The sequence below is a fragment of the Gadus chalcogrammus genome, chromosome 18 (genome assembly GCF_026213295.1).
Source record: "Gadus chalcogrammus isolate NIFS_2021 chromosome 18, NIFS_Gcha_1.0, whole genome shotgun sequence".
Classification (NCBI taxonomy): Eukaryota; Metazoa; Chordata; class Actinopteri; order Gadiformes; family Gadidae; genus Gadus; species Gadus chalcogrammus.
In genome coordinates this window covers 3282569-3299306 of record NC_079429.1, presented here as the reverse complement: position 1 = coordinate 3299306, position 16738 = coordinate 3282569, and the positions used below count along the sequence as shown (strand labels likewise).

General features: G+C 47.5%; 2 protein-coding genes across 2 annotated transcripts; one reads left to right on the top strand and one right to left on the bottom strand.

Moving 5' to 3' along the window:
* Window positions 1-399: 399 nt before the first annotated feature.
* On the top strand, window positions 400-13675 carry dhx32a (DEAH (Asp-Glu-Ala-His) box polypeptide 32a). The gene is made up of 11 exons (XM_056577353.1): window positions 400-1099; window positions 2390-2583; window positions 4293-4737; window positions 6984-7223; window positions 7657-7750; window positions 7918-8067; window positions 9525-9716; window positions 10524-10664; window positions 10778-10968; window positions 11411-11601; window positions 12082-13675. Exons 1-11 carry the CDS (start codon window positions 836-838, stop codon window positions 12269-12271), a joined length of 2292 nt encoding a protein of 763 aa, XP_056433328.1. The 5' UTR covers window positions 400-835; the 3' UTR covers window positions 12272-13675.
* Window positions 13457-16591, bottom strand: bccip (BRCA2 and CDKN1A interacting protein). The gene is made up of 7 exons (XM_056577354.1): window positions 16409-16591; window positions 16124-16198; window positions 15931-16011; window positions 15753-15842; window positions 15459-15646; window positions 14444-14615; window positions 13457-13657 (listed from the first exon to the last, which is right to left on the bottom strand). The coding sequence occupies exons 1-7, from the start codon at window positions 16544-16546 to the stop codon at window positions 13487-13489; spliced, it is 915 nt and encodes a 304-aa protein (XP_056433329.1). The 5' UTR covers window positions 16547-16591; the 3' UTR covers window positions 13457-13486.
* Window positions 16592-16738: the final 147 nt, after the last annotated feature.

Sequence of the window (16738 nt, the reverse complement as noted above, 5' to 3'; positions counted from 1 at the left end):
AGGGAAACATTTGGAAAACAATATTTATATTTAAAACGAATTTGTCCGCAAAAATAATGATAACTTGTTATGGTTCCAGGGGGATGTGTAATCTCTTTGCTCCTCACCCAGGTTTTTTGTATTGGTCATCGGAATTTTTAACTTCTTAAGGCTTTTAATTGGTCCTCGGAGACAAGACTCATAGGTGTGTTTCTGACACCGCCACGAGGGGGCGCTAGGGTGCAACCAACATAATATTATCAGCAGGGTTTCCAATATTCATACGCTTTATTAAAAAGAACACCATTGTCCTTACTTCACCCACTTTAATTAAATTCAATTATTGATTGGTGTAATTTAACGGTTTTATTTTATTTACTGTTAATCTAATATTCGCTCTTTAAATAAATTAATTGTATTAGATGCTCTGTGGGTAGGCCTACTTTTAGTTATTTGAAGGCTATATATTGCTATTCATTATGTATGATTAAAAATACATATAATTTAAAATGGGTACAAATGGCCTTCCGTCCCCCGATACAGGCCCGGGTCGGTATGATGGTTACAAGATGAGGATGTGATAGGCCTAGGCTATATGTTCATTTGCATACACGTGCCTAACACCCACGCGGGGACACCGCCGCGCTTCCATCATTAAGCAGACCCTGAAAAACATCGGCGAGTAATCGTGATTTATATTTAAAAAGACACACCGGATCTGATTATGTATCTGCCTCTGGGTGGAGATGAGCCTAACGCGGTGTGAAAGAGTCCTCCTTTGTAATCAATTAGGAGTTTGGGGTAAAGAAGCGTCCTTGTTGCGCGCACTCGCTTCTCCGCCGGTCACGCATGTGTCATGTCGAAGGTAAACAGTGAAGTCAAGAGGCACATGTCTCCTGAAAGTCTAATACACGATCACGACGGGGACACGTTCGGCTTTGGAGACGACCTGGAGCTGAATCAGTTCGACGGGCTGCCCTTCTCGTCCCGCTACTACAAGCTGCTGAAGGAGAGGAGAGAGCTGCCGGTATGGCGGGCCAGGGGCCAGTTCCTGGACGCCCTGGTGAAGAACCAGCTGGTTCTGGTCTCAGGATCGGCGAGGACTGGCCAAAGCACACAGGTAATCTGGTGTTCAATGATTTCATTTCCAACCTGACTAAATTTACGCTTATCAACCTGTAGGGCTGCAATAGGATCAAAGTGTTTGATGTGTTCCCTGTTCATCATCTTATATAGAAGTTGTAGTTGGGCTTGGAGGGGGACTCTGGTGAATGTTTGGAAACATTTTACGAAATTCTATTTTGCTTATCCGTCAATAACATCACAGATCAAAGCGGTAATGCTGTACTTTTTTAAGGGTTATCAATGATGGGGATAATCATTCATTTGCAGTATGCTACTATTCAGCGTCCAGACATTCTAACTGAACCGAACAGGACCGTCACTCTCCCAGCCCAGCTGAGCAAGCTCCCGATAAACAAACCTAACGACACATTATACTCCCCTGCAGAGTCTTAATTCAGTGACACTCTGTCTGAACCTAAACGTTTTGGTAGGACTACTGTCTGTCGATATCAACCGGCCAGAGAGCGCAGCGATAGGGACAAAACCACCTAACCTGGTTTGGGGGTGCGTCCCCATAATCCATGCCTGGCCCTGATGTGCCCTGCCGCTCCCGGTAGAGGAGGGGCGCCTCCTAAACCCTGATCCGCTCACCATACACCCATGGATCCCCTGGATCCCCCACATGCTGCCATAGCAATTTAACAATATGAGCAACAAAACCCTTCTGTCTAACGCATCGCTTAAGCTGTCTTTTAAACCCCTGATCCGGCGAAGTGCAAACCCAACCCAGCACAGCTCTTTCCTTGAAACCTGCTCTCTCTCAAAATGATCGGATTATTGCATCAATTCACATTTCTGTCGTAGTATTCGTCTCTGTCTTATCAATTATTGCATTAATTCACTATTTTGTCTTATCATTTATCTTCTTCTTATCAACAATATTAAAGAAGCATTTTGCTGATTGAATTTTCACTGGCGTCTCCTTCAGCCAAAGTAGTGGATGGAGACGGTATGGGGGTTAGTTAACCCTGGGGTTTGGTTAACCCTTTGGGTTAGTTAACAATTGGGGTTAGTTAAGCCTGGGGGTTAGTTAACCCTGGGGTTAGGAAAGCCAGGGGGTTAGTAAACCCTGGGGTTAGGAAAGCCAGGGGGTTAGTAAACCCTGGGGTTTGGTTAACCCTAGGGGTTAGTTAACCCTTGGGGTAAAGCCTGGAGGCTAGTTAAACCTGGGGTTTGGTAAACCAGGCCGGGTTACCAACCAGCCCGACTGCCTGACCGAAGCCTCCCCTTCCCTCCCCCTTCCCTCCCCCTCCCCTCCCCCTTCCCTCCCCCTTCCCTCCCCCAGATCCCCCAGTGGTGTGCGGAGCTCTGTCTGTCGGCCCGGTTCCGCCACGGCACGGCGGTGTGCACGCAGCCCGGCCCCCAGCTGGCGGTGGAGCTGGCCCTGCGCGTGGCCGACGAGATGGACGTCAACATCGGCCACGAGGTGGGCTACCGCATCCCGCTGAAGAGCTGCTGCTCCCACGACACCGTGCTGAGGTAGCGCCGACCCACACGCCTCCACTTCCTGTTTACATTTAAAGCTACGCTCAAGGGCATTTAGCGGACGCTCTTATCCAAAGCGATTTACAATAAGTACATTGGTCAGAAGAAAGAGAAAAAACATGTCCATGTCGATTCATAAAGGTTGTTCATAGAAACACGTGCAAAGCACAAACTGTCTTTAGGTTAACCCATTACCTGTATGCATCAAAGATAGCTTGGGTAAGATGCTGCACAGTGCTAAGTGCCATGTTCTAGAACATACAATAAGTGCGTACATTAAGTGCCGGGACGTACAACCCACAATAAGGGCTTATGAGGGTGGTGTGGGGGGGGGGGGGGATTGGGTAAGGGGTGAGGCTATGCAAAGTCTAGTTTTCCCTGGGTGTCCCGGATCTGGTCTATGATTGGTTACTGTAGGAGGGGTTTACTCATGGGATCTGAAATCCCAGAAGGACATTCTGAGCGATCATCTTGGTACTTCTTGAACGTCAATGTTGTTCACAATCGTAGAAATGTGAAGCAGCATGCGACATGTGGTCATTATTCTAGAATTTCTGTGTCGACGAATTGAAGGGGTTTAGTAATGGTGAGAATGTAACAAAATGGTGTCTTGGACTATGCATTATAGGAAATCATCCTGTGATTTTGCGTCAATCTTCCTGTGATTCCTGAGATTGATAGATTTAGGGAATGATTGATTGGTTTCCGGTGGATAGCTGCTTCATGGCTGGAGTTGTGCAACACGCTTGCTTGAATCAAATCATTGTCTTTAAATTGCTGTTGGATCACGCTGTGCTTCCATCGTGAGTGACCCATCTGCTGATCGTCAACCACAAAGTTATTATTTTATGACACGCTGTGTGTGTGTGTGTGTGTGTGTGTGTGTGTGTGTGTGTGTGTGTGTGTGTGTGTGTGTGTGTGTGTGTGTGTGTGTGTGTGTGTGTGTGTGTGTGTGTGTGTGTGTGTGTGTGTGTGTGTGTGTGCCAGCCAGAGAGCAAGTTTCTAATGTGGAGGAAAGGCCGATGACATTGTATTATCTCAGTGGAGAGAGATATCTGATTACCTGCATATCAGATATTCAACTTGAGACACAAACCCTTTCATACTGTAGGCATGTGACTGCTTTATCTCTGCCCCCATCTTTCAATTTCAGGCGAAGAACCTGTTTTATGAATGAATAGCGGGCATTATTATTATTATAATTAAATGTGGAGATGAGTAGCAGGCATAAACTGAGGCCTAGTCTGACCTTTCCTCTTGTTAAATAACGTAAGCTAATAAAAACGCACAAGACTTCCCTGACGGATCTGAGTCCCTGGCTCACATCAGCCCGCTACTACTACCAAGAACTTGAAGTCCTTTGCGTTCCACTGTAAGCTGTCCTGGGCGGCATGTGGCTCAGGAGGTAGAGCGGGTTGGCTGGTAACCGGAAGGTTGCTAGTTCGATCCCCGGCTCCTCCTAGCTAGAGTGTCGAGGTGTCCCTGAGCAAGACACCTGACCCTGACTGCTGCCGACGAGCCGGCTGTCGCCTCGCATGGCTGACACGGCCGTCGGTGTGTGACTGTGTGCATGAACGGGTGAATTTCAGGAAGTATTGTAAAGCGCTTTGAGTGACCACCTCTTAGTATAACGCTGTATAACCGCGGACAATTAGTGTTCTAGTGACCGTAGTGACAACTAACATCCACCCACCTCCTCCCAGGTTCTGCACGGATGACGTGCTCCTGCGAGAGATGACCTCCGACCCCGTCCTGGAGCGCTACGGCGTGGTGGTGGTCGACCGCGCCCACGAGCGCACGCTGAGCACCGACGTCCTGCTGGGGCTCCTGGGGGCCCTGCTGCAGCGGCGCCCCGGCCTGAGGGCCGTGGTCCTCATGGAGCCCCCCCCCGGCGCGGCCCAGAGGCTGAGGGGTCACTACGGGGGCACCGCCGCCGCCCTGCTCTGTCTGGAGGCGCCGGGCCCCGCCCAGGTGGTCTACGCTTACCACAACAACAACAACAACAACAATAGTGTCGCCGCCGGTGGTGGAGGAGGCGGCGGCGGTTGCCATAGCGACGACTACTTCTACTCGGCCCTGAGGCTGGTGTTGGAGATCCACCGCACCAGGGAGCGGGGAGACGTGGCCGTGTTCCTGGCCTCCGCGCAGGTGAGATGGTGACGTCATTTATGGCCCCAAAAAGGCTTTGTTTGTTTTCTGTAACGCAGGCGGCGGCCATCGTTAAAATACTTCTTTTTTTTTTCTTTTTTTTTTTCGTAACCTTTATTTTTCCAGATAAAACATTAAGAACAGTTTCTTACTTACAATATTGATCTGGTCACACACCAGGAATGCTTTTAGATGTGTTAAGGTGCTTGCTTGCTTGCTTGCACACAGCCACATAAAACGCCAATGCTACCACATCTATGGTGTTGTTTGTGAAAGTTTGACAGCGCCAACTCGACGTCTCCGCCCACAAAGGAACGTCTCAGACATCCATCCCCCAAGGGTTTGGCGAATGGCCCCATATTGGCGCGTCTTAGTGTTTGTCGGGGAAGTCGTACAGACTAGACATTACCCATAGAGACGTGGCACAGAGAGGAGAACTTGCAGTAAGGGGACTGTAACGGATATCCCGGAACAGATTTTGTGCCATAGTTGACCTATTTCCTGCAGGCCGGTAAGGTACACCTGCCTTACAAGGTCCTGCCGAGATCAGGGAATCTAACTCACAAGGACAACCTTCAACTCTGGTATAAACAAGGCCAATGGAACACAAAATGGATATGAAAACAGTGTTATGAATTATATCCTTAGAACATGACATTTGTTAATTTGGTAGTTTTGGCAACAACAAGCTATTTCGTCGTCTGATCTGCGGCTTTGTTTGGTACAAAGGATTTTCTCTCCATGGGTTGTTTAAACTCTAAACTCTTTGGGAATCACAAATCCTTTCCCCGGTCCCGATTCTTTGTTCGCTCTTCATAGCAAAAAAGATTGCCGGGCGTTCACAATCCCCGAGGTGACGTTCCTGCTTTGAGTCGATGGTGTTCATCCTGACGATGGCGACGATATATGATGTTTTTCAAATCTCTTCCGGCAGCCTTCTCTGTGTGACAAGGAACCCGGGGGCGTGGGGGGAGACGGCTTTGCTTAGTCGGCATCAGAGAGAGTTGGAAATAGTGTGGAACAAGCAGCCTAGGTCTGTTTTAATAAGACCATAAACCACGGGTGTCTGTAGTTATGGGGTGTATCAACAAACTGTTGATTTAATGCCATTGGACCAACAGTCGCTCATCAATCTTCTGGGCTCCAAGCAATTTCAGCAGCGCTCGGGGGCGATTCTTCGTTTCGCATCAACGTACCGCTTCATAAATTGTTATCGTGGTACTCATTAGAGGGAAATAACAATCAACGGGGAATATTTGCAGAAGATTAATAGATTTGTGTTAATCGTTTGATAATAGGAAGGTTAATTGTCGTTAAAAAAAAACACATGGCAATTCTATTTTCTCCTCACTTTTCAGTGAGTTTATATCCTTTTATTGCAGTCATACAAGGCTTCACAGCCTCGTATTGTAGTCATACAAGGCATCACAGCCTCAACGATTATCTGTCTCATCCACCCCGTCACCTCAAATGTCCATAAACCAAAGACAAAAAAGATTGAACGAATAAAGTTGGAAATAGGAGGGCCTATATTTTTTGATATACAGCTGCATTTCCCTTTCTGTGTTCCCACCAATCAAACGTAGTGCTGGAGACGAGTAGGTCATATCTCAACGTGCACTAGACAAACTTCTAGTCTCAAGAGACCAGCTGCAGAATCATATAGCGTTTCCCTAACTCAATTCAACAAAACATCTAAGAGGGATATCCGCTTCTCAAACTTTTCCAGCAGGTTGAAAACAAAATGATAGACTATGTTCTACGCCTCATGTGGCTCAGGAGGTAGAGCTGGTTGGCTGGTAACCGGAAGGTTGCTAGTTCGATCCCCGGCTCCTCCTCGCTGATCGTCGAGGTGTCCTTGAGCAAGGCACCTCACCCTGACTGCTGCTGACGAGCCGGCTGTCGCCTTGCATGGCTGACACCTCCGTCAGTGTGTGAGTGTGTGCATGAATGGGTGAATGTTGGGCAATATTGTAAAGTCAAAGTCAAATATATTTGTATAGCACAGTATCATGACCAGTGGTCATTCAATGTGCTTTAAAGTAAATAATAAATATATATATTATTATTTTTCTCTTAAACTCTGTAGCACTTTGAGAGAGAGAGAGCGAGCGAGAGAGAGCGAGAGAGAGAGAGAGAGAGAGAGAGAGAGAGAGAGAGAGACCCCGAGACCCCACTGGTCAGTAAAGCGCAGTATAAATGCAGTCCCTTTACCCTCTACTCTGCCCCCCCCCCCCCCCCCCTAGGAGGTGGATGTGGCCCACAGCATCCTCCAGAGGGAGAGCACCCGCCTGGGGGCGGACCTGGACCGCCTGGTACCGGTGAGGCTGTGTGGGGCGGGGCCGGCCGAGCCCCCGGCCCGGGACCAGGTGGGGGCCGGCGGGGGCACCAGGAGGGTCTTCCTGTCCTCGCAGCAGGGGGAGGATCTCCTCGGGGGGGTGGACGGCCTCCACTTTGTCATCGACACCGGCGTGGAGAAGAGATTCGTGAGTGCGGTAGTTCGAACAGCGTTCCCAGATCCAAGAGTCTTCATCTGTCACATGTGTGGTTCTACGTGCACAATGAGAAGGGAAATGTATTCCTGACACTCAATTTGATAATATAAGTTAAAAAACACATATAATCGTGAATAGGTTTAAAAAGACATAATAATCATAACAAAGTCAAATAAAAAGCCTAGACTACTAAAAGTGTTTGCACGTTAGGCCCTGCCTAAAGTGCAAACACTTTTAGTAGTCTAGGCTTTTTATTTGACTTTGTTATGATTATTATGTCTTTGACATAATAATCAATGAACACAGTTCCTGGTGATAAAATGGTCAATCAATCAGCAAAGAACTGTGGTTAACGTTGATCAGAAGCTTTCTTTAAATGTATGACGGGTTAATTGTGAGTTTTTTTACTGTTTCCCCTCAACAGGTGTACAATCCGAGGATCAGGGCCTACTCCGAGGTGATCCGGCCCATCAGCCAATGCCGGGCGGACGTGCGCAAGCAGCTCTGTCGCCCCACGGGTAATGTCAACAATGTACTTTAACTCAACGTGGTGAACAACCATGTAATCGGTCTCCTTGACTTAAGTCATGGCTTCCTACTTTCACGGACAAGGAGACAAAGAGGATCTGAAACCATTTTTAATTCTCCTCATTTTTATGTGATTGTTTTGGGGTTTTTTTTCCAGGGAAGTGCTTCTGTCTGTACCCCGAGGGGAAGGCACTCCCTGCCGAGAACGCGCCCCGCATCCTGGAGTCCAACCTCACCTCCACGGTTCTGTTCCTCAAACGCATGGAGATCGGGGGTCTGGGACACTGTGACTTCATCCACCAACCAGGTACTCACCTGCTCACACACACTCTCCCACTCACGCACACTCTCTCACTCACTCACGCACGCACACACACTCGCTCAGGAACTCTCTCTCAAACTCGCTCAGGAACTCAGGCTCACTCTCACGCTCACTCTCTCGCTCACTCTCTCACTCTCTCACTCAGTCACTCACTAAATTACTCTTTCACTCTTTCAAACACTCTCGCATTCTCTCACTCTCACACTCACTCACCCCCTCTCTCACTCACCCCCTCTCTCCCTCACCCCCTCTCTCATTCACCCCCTCTCACTCACCCCCTCACTCTCTCACCCCCTCGCTCACTCAGTCACTTTCACTCACTCACTAACCCCTTCACTCGCTCTCACCCTCTTGGACCCCAGTGAGACACAGGACAACACACATCATCCCACAAAGTTGCCTGTGGGCCGGGCTGGGGAGCAGGGGGCCTGTGTGTGTGTGTGTGTGTGTGTGTGTGTGTGTGTGTGTGTGTGTGTGTGTGTGTGTGTGTGTGTGTGTGTGTGTGTGTGTGTGTGTGTGTGTGTGTGTGTGTGTGTGTGTGTGTGTGTGTGTGTGTGTGTGTGTGTGTGTGTGTGTGTGTGTGTGTGTGCGCGCGCGCCCGGGCAGGGGGGGCAGCTGGACGCCCCAGTACGTGACGCTGTGCTGTTTGGGTCCAGTGAGCCGTGCCTTAGCCGAGCTGACAGCCGCGGCCCACGGGGCCATTGTCTGCCGGCTGACCGCCCCGCGCTAACACACAGGGAACGGGGGGACCTGCGCTGGGACACAGCGGAGGGAAGCCAGGTTCATTAGCGGCCAGACAATGGCTCTGTCTCTGGGCGGAGGCGGCGGCAGTGTGGCACAATGAGGAGGGACCAAAGCACGGCCCGGTGTGTTCCCCCCGTCCTCATCAGGGGTCGGTCCCTGTAGCGCTTACCTCACGGGTCTGGGATCCGCCTGTGTTGTTTGATATCCACTCGGACGCTGAGGGGTCAGGTGGACTCGAGGTTCTGTGTGACATGGTTTGGCCGTCTCGATTTAGAGACGCATCCGTTTCATAGATGTGGTGACATTCTGAGCAGAGGTCCTATACTAATCCGCTGATGAATGGGACCGTTATAACGGTTGCCGTGGCGAGGCTGTGAAAGAACATAACGTCAGTGTGTCAGGAGTCTGCTTTTATATTTTTTTGTTGAACACATTCATGTTTTTTTATTCAACACATCTTCACATCGGCTGTCCGGAAAATAAAATGAATACAGAATAACGTAAAAATTATGTTGAAATCTAAAATGATAAGAAAAAACATGTCATGTCAGAAGAAACATGGAAACTAAGGTGTGTGTGTGTGTGTGTGTGTGTGTGTGTGTGTGTGTGTGTGTGTGTGTGTGTGTGTGTGTGTGTGTGTGTGTGTGTGTGTGTGTGTGTGTGTGTGTGTGTGTGTGTGTGTGTGTGTGTGCACTCAGACCCCGAGGGTCTCATGCAGGCCCTGGAGGAGCTGGACTACCTCGCCGCCCTGGACAACGACGGGAACCTGTCAGAGATCGGGGTCATCCTGTCGGAGTTCCCCCTGGACCCCCAGATGGGCCGCGCCCTGCTGGCGTCCTGCGAGTTCGACTGCGCCAGCGAGATGCTCACGGTGGCCGCCATGTTGTCTGGTGGGTGTTGAGCCCGGATCAAACCGGCTCGGAGCTGTCTCCCCATAGGTTCTGCTACAGCGTAGTGGGACTAACTCCGCCCCTTTTTTAGTTTCTGGTTTCCTCCCCAGAAGTTCACGGGAGGCGGGTCAGAGCTAGCCTGGGTTAACCCATTCTGCCTTGCTTGCGATTTCATTTCGCGCTGCTAGGCAGCCTAGGCAGCCGAATTTCGCCTGAGATAGGGAACCAATCACAGAACGGGGAGGGATGGCAAGACGATGACGACGTCTAATCGACACACCCTTCTTCCTCATCGAATTTCTGTCGCTGTACATACATCCTCTGGTATAATTGATAAGATTGGCTATGAGCTACGTACAGACTAGTATGATATACATTCTTAGCGCCCAATAAACGGATCCGGGCAATCGTAAACCGCGCCTCAAATACGAGTAAATGAATGTGTGGTTCCCCGACATCTGGCGTTTAGCGGGTCAGCCTTGGGAGGAAACCAGAAACTAAAAGGGGCGGGGTTACGCCTTTTTTCCTGTTTTCGTTAAGGAGACGTATCCTTCCGAGGAAATCTAAATTGCGCGAGTAGACGAAGCGTTCAGAAGGGAGTTTTAATGTGTAATGTTTAAAGTGCTTTCTGCAGTTACCCCTGGCTATTTTAAACAAACCTGTGGGGAGTAGAAACACAACATTAAGGCCACTGAACTTTTATTATTTGACCCTTATTTGAGTGTGTATCACCATGTGGCCAATGAGTAACTAGTTGTATAATCGAAGCGATTTCTTTGATTAAAATATTATTTAAAAAAATGACAGCGCCTTGCTGTTTCCTGGCGCCCCCTGCTGGCATGATCCACGAGGCGCACCAGTGCCACAGACGGTTCCATCACCCCGAGGGAGACCACTTCACCCTCATCAACATCTACAACGCCTTCAAACGGAGCCAGAAGGAACCACGTGAGCACCACCCAGAAACAGAAGCCCCTAAACCTAAGCATTCTAACATTGGGCTTGCTTCATTACTGTGTGTGTCTGCTCTGAGATCGTGTATGTCGTTTTCTCCGGGCCAGACTTTAATGTCGAAAGCTGGTGCCGGGACAATTTCCTCAACCCCACGTCCCTGGAGACGGCCGAGTCGTTGCGGTCAGAGTTGACGGAGATCCTGAGTCGGATAGAACTTCCTGTCTCCGAGCCCGCCTTCGGCACCCAGACCAACACCCTGAACCTCAAGAGAGCGCTGCTGTCTGGGTTCTTCATGCAGGTGAGTCACAGAAGACGACATAGTTACCCAAGGTCCATAAGGTGGGCCTTCAGCATCAGAAATTATCCATGAAATGCATTGCAATGCTGTCAAGTTCTTATATTCCTTTACAAAGATTACATTTTTGTTCAGACTTTGAGGATGAAAAAGCAGCGATTCTGACCCCAACCCAGTCATACCAAGACCGAGTTTGTTTGCTGGATTTGAGATGTACATTTATATACGTTTATACTATTTTTCCTGACGAGACATTTCATAGGTCTGTCGGGGATAAATCCCTCTGTGATATGTTTTGGTCATTTACATTGGCGAATGAATAATGCAACTACGATTTGTTCCACATGCCTCAAAACCTTTGCAACACATTAGGAGTCATCCCTTTGTTCATGGGGTAAATTTTTGTTGGGATATTTCTGTCAACTCTACGCAATGTGATTGGCAGATCGCACGGGACGTGGACGGGGGAGGGAACTACTTCATGCTGACCAATAAGCACGTGGCCCAGGTCCACCCAGTGTCCGGGTACGGGCCCAGCAGCCACAAGCTGGGCCTCCCAGAGTGGGTGGTGTTCCACGAGTACGCCCTGGCCGAGAACAACTGCGTCCGCACGCTGTCTGAGATCTCCCCACAGCTGTGAGTGGGTTCGCCCGGCCCGTTCCCTCATGAGTGATTAAGAACGAATGAGTGACTGACTGAGAGTGCGTGAGTGAGAGAGTGCGTGAGTGAGTGAGAGAGTGCATGAGTGAGCCTCGGAAGGCTGTTATGGTTCCACGTCGACGCAACGCAATGACAACGCAGACGCTTCGACGCAGTCGTGAACCTGTTTTGGTTCTGCGTCGGGTTTTAGTGAGCGGACCAATCACAGCCCTTGCTGCTGTGATTGGATACAATTTTTGGGAGGCGCACGTCCGGACCTTGCGGTGGACGCAGAGGGTCTGCAAGGACCCTCTGCCGTAACTTATTTTCTTACTTGATTAGGGAACTCTACTTGTGTCATCGTCACTCATTCAATTAACCACTACCAGAGTATAAACCCATATTGTTTGTCACCGTGCTATGATCACACCTGTGAATTTCTGTAACCAAATCAAAACCACATCTGTTCTATTCCAGGTTTATCGAGATGACTCCCCAGTACTTCTTCTACAACCTGCCCTCCAGCGAGAGCAAAGCCATCCTGCAGCACAGCCTGGAGCGAAACGCCTCCAGGAACTGCGCCGCCGACCTGAAGCCCAAGAAGTCTCTCGCGGTGCACAGGGAGGTCAGCCAGGAGACGTTGTATGACAGATGCGTGTTGCAATGAATTCACCCTTTTCAAAATGGCTGCCTTAAACCAGCCGGCAACTGCAGTCCACGTACGGTGACATATTATACCACAAGGTGTTAGTTGGATTAGCCGTTACAAGCAGTTTTGAAAATCTAATCTGGTTTATCACACTGACAACTGGTGGTATAATATGTCACCTTTTAAGCCTTTATTTGGAGTTAACCAGCAATAATTGACCAAGTGGTTGCTGGTCTCTCTGTACATGTAGGTACGTAAGCAAGTTATTCCTCCCACCGTTTTAACCATTCCACAGCTGCAATGGACAAATGGAGCCTTAAATCTGTGCTCTTTAGAACCTGCTTCGTGTATATAGATCATGTTTTACTTTTGAAAAAAAAAAAGGTTGATGTGTTTCAATTTGGTGAAAAAGATGTGTTAAGTAATTCATGGTTTCCCTCTGGCAGGGGCACTGTGGTTTAAAGCATGTGTTGATGAATAAATACTGTCCAATACAATTACGTTTGCCTGCTAAAAATGCCTCCATGATATAAATCTAATTTGTGATTCTAGAGACAAATCCAGCCATCTGCCTGTGTTAAGGTCAACGGACATACAAACAGCAAAATATCCTTGTCAGCAGGCGAGGTCATTTATTTGGATTTGGACAACTTGCCCGCACCAACATGTAGAGATAAAGACGAATCATTTATAAAAGTGATTTTCCTGGAGGATATAATTGAGACCGTGTCAAGTAAAGGAAACCGCTTTGAGTCAAGTAAAGGAAACCGTCATAAGAAATATTACTTGACAGAATTGGGATAAAAAGTTTGTATTTAACCTACCAGCTCCTTCAGTTCATTCATAGACTCATGGTCGTCTTCAAGTCAAACACAATGAACGTCAAGACCTTAGTTACTTTGTTTTATACGGTTATATAGAAAATACAATATGCCGAAGACAACAGCATTCTTGCCGTCCGAGACTAATTCAAATTTACAAATGTTGTACCTAAATCTTATTTTTTTTTTTTTAACTGAACAGAGTTTAGGTGTTAAATCTCAATATTGCAGGGAAAATACCCCCAAAAAACACTGCGGGTGTTGTTTCGGCGATCAGTGCCACCCGTTTTTCCTTCTGCTGAGTTATAATGACTCAATTACTTACTCAACACAACTAAACTTGAAATACAAATCCGTAAGTAACCGTTTGCATTGAGCCATGTCAGAAGTCCACAGGTGTTTATTGGGAGCTTCAGACGGTGAGAAACTCCTTGAGTTTCTCCATGATGCTGGGAATGCTGTCGGCCGGAATCAGCATCACCGTGCGGAACGGCTTCATGGGAACGTCGTCGAAGGACCAGCGGCCGCTCAGACACGAGTCAGTTTCATCCTGCACCGAGTAGTTGAACTTCACCGTGGCGTGCTGTAGGGAGACGGAGCAACAAACACACACTGGTGATGTAGTCATCCAAGTAGTCTAAATTATATTCAATTTAACTCTGAAGAGTTGCTGAAGTTCGATTCTTTATTTTCTCCCACTTTATTTCCTCCCTTTCGTCCTTGATTCAGGGAGGAAATGTGGCATTTAATTTGTGTTTCTCGATAGAAATCTGATTCTATCCAAAGCAAAGCCCTAGCGCTCGGTCTCAAAAGAAAAACTGAACGATATGCAAGGACATCTCTACATGTTATGTACAATGCTATTTTAGAACTTATGATCTCATAACTTTCAACGGTGTTACATACATTATGTATACCTCCAAAGGTGTTATATTAATAGCGCATCAAAGACAACACGCTTGTACGTTCCCAGCTCGTACCTCAATAAGGCTTTGACTGCGAACTTCGTGATTCGAATATAATTCGAATATCAAAAAATAAATCAAGATTCAAACGAATATTAGGCAACCCTTAATATTCGAACATGTTATGGGCAGGCCAAGAGGGAGAGACGTCGGAGAACCCGACGCAGTCTATTCATAATATTGTAATGAAGTATTGATTAGACAGCGATTTATTAGAAACCTAAAAAACCGTTGGAACACGCAAGACCGGTAACCATAGCAACGCCGGTAAACAAACCTTGCGAAGCCCAATCCAGGTCTTACTGAAGGCATTTAATGGTCAAAATATTATTAATAAATATTCGAACATTAATAAACAAACAAACTTCGAATATGATTTTTGGGCAAAAGTCAAAGCCCTATACCTCATAGAAGAACTCCTCCTCTGCGTTGATGAACAGCAGCTCCTCCTTGGGCGCTGCACCCCCCCGAGCCGGGATGCTCTTGGTCACCTCCTTGCAGGTCTTGCTGATCATGAGGCAGTAGTGACACTTCCCGCTGGGCTGGTTGGTCCGCTGGGCCTCCGCGATCTCCTCCCTGGAGAGACAAACCGAGACGAGGTGCTTTTAACACCTGATACTCCTGACCCCTTTTTAACCTCTTTATGTGCATGTATTTAAAATTATTCATGGGACTTTATTGAGATCTACTTAATAAACACTAGTTATATACAATATTCCAAGTGCATTGCTTATATTTTTTGGAATGTGTCATTACACAAAATATAAGCAACAGAGTGGAATATTGTGAATATTATTTTGACCGGTAATATTATAAATCCATTTTGTTTAACGTGATTTAAACTACGAACGTCGTAGAAAAATTGCTCAACTTTGTCATGAGTGTTGAGGGTTCTCGCACTCCATTGACACATCGGCAAAACAAGTCACTGAAATAGCTTTCCTTCAACGCTCTCGACAATGTTATTGTCATGGATGCGATAATTCAAGGATGCATTTCCAACTGAAATACGACATGCATCACGTATTGTTTACATCCATCTTTTGATTTGTTCACCAGACAAGGTGATGCAACTGGGATATGTCCGTCTTGGTCTCCTCCCCATCTCTTACGCACTTATTGTATTTTGTACGCCCTTGCACTTAAATATAAGTACTTAGAATTGTGTAGTTTCTTATCCTAGCTAATAGCTATCGTTGTTGTATACAGGGGATGGGTTTAACTAACGATTTTTTGTGCTTGGCACTTGGTTCTATGAACATCCTTACTCTACCGACAGCGATATATTGTTGTTTCTTTTTCTTCTGACAAATGTACTTATTGTAAGTCACTTTGGATAAGAGTACACTAAATGCCCTAAATCTAAATGTTCTCTGAATGACGCAGCTTAGCTTCAACCCTCCAGCGCGTGTGACTTACTGGAGCTGTTTGTGCAGTGGCAGGGCGATCTGTGGCGGCACGTTGATGAACCGCTCGCTCAGAAGAAGCCCGACCGACTTGCTGGTGTCGCTGAAGATCGTCTCCAGCTGCTCTGTGACGCTCCCAGAGCTGTTGTTCTCACAGTGGTCCATGATCAGATCCTTCACCTCTTCCACGCACTGCACACCCTGTACACCAAAACACACACAAGAGTTTAAGAGTCAAATTGTCTATCAAGAGTAAACTTGAGTGTTTATATTATTTGGCGCTTGCACGGTATACGTGGCTAGTTACCTTTCTCTCGGTGAGGTTCAGCATACTAATGAAGCCAAATACTTCATCAGGGTTGTCCTCTCCATCGCTGTCCTCAGGCACCTCTGCTTGCTAAATCCGATCAAATGACAGTATGAGATACCGTTGTGGACAAAAGGTCTCCACGAATGACATCCTTAGAGCTGACAGACAGACTTACCCGAACTACACTTCCGATATGGTTCTGTTGGATGATGAGGTCGGTCAGGTCGGATGTGTTTACGTGGGCCTTGAGGAACAGCTGTGACGAGACGCGACGCAGTTCAATGGGAATGCCATAACAACGATTTGAAAGATGTGTATGGTTGGTTATTTAACGATCCGATTTTGATTAGGAATAAAATGCTACACACCTGTTGCAGAAGTTTCTTGATTCCATTGAAATCAGTATGTGCGATGGCGTGAGCTTCAAAATCCACCATGACCTCCTGGGATTCAAAATAAATTAGAAAAACAAATAAATACAACGATCAGCAGCCCTGCAGTCATTAACTTAAATAATATAAGTGCATGTTGACACGTTAAAGTCAAGCCACCCTATAAAAACAGTCACACTCACACACGCATACGCACACACACATGCGAAAGAGGCAGGCAGCAAGGCCTCGCATGAGGCACAGCAACACTTCACTGTTTACCTCGTTAATCTCCTCGTCTGAGTCCTCGCTGTCTTCCACGGAGTCCTCCTCGTCCCCAATGCTCTCGTCTGAGCTGTTATCACTCTTTTCGCCGTTTGTAACCATTTCTACCGCACGTTTCTTAGCCATGGAAGCCATGCTGCAAACACACGCTGATCGTATACAAACTAAAAGGGGCGGGGGCAGCGCTGGGTTGAGAGGTTATAGAGCCGAAACCGCCAATGAGAAACTACGCTGCTGCGGCGGCCATTATGGCTCAAATCTCGCGTTACTACCAAGTTTGCGGATGGTTTCTTCGATCCAATATGTCCGCTTGTTTCCTACGAACTC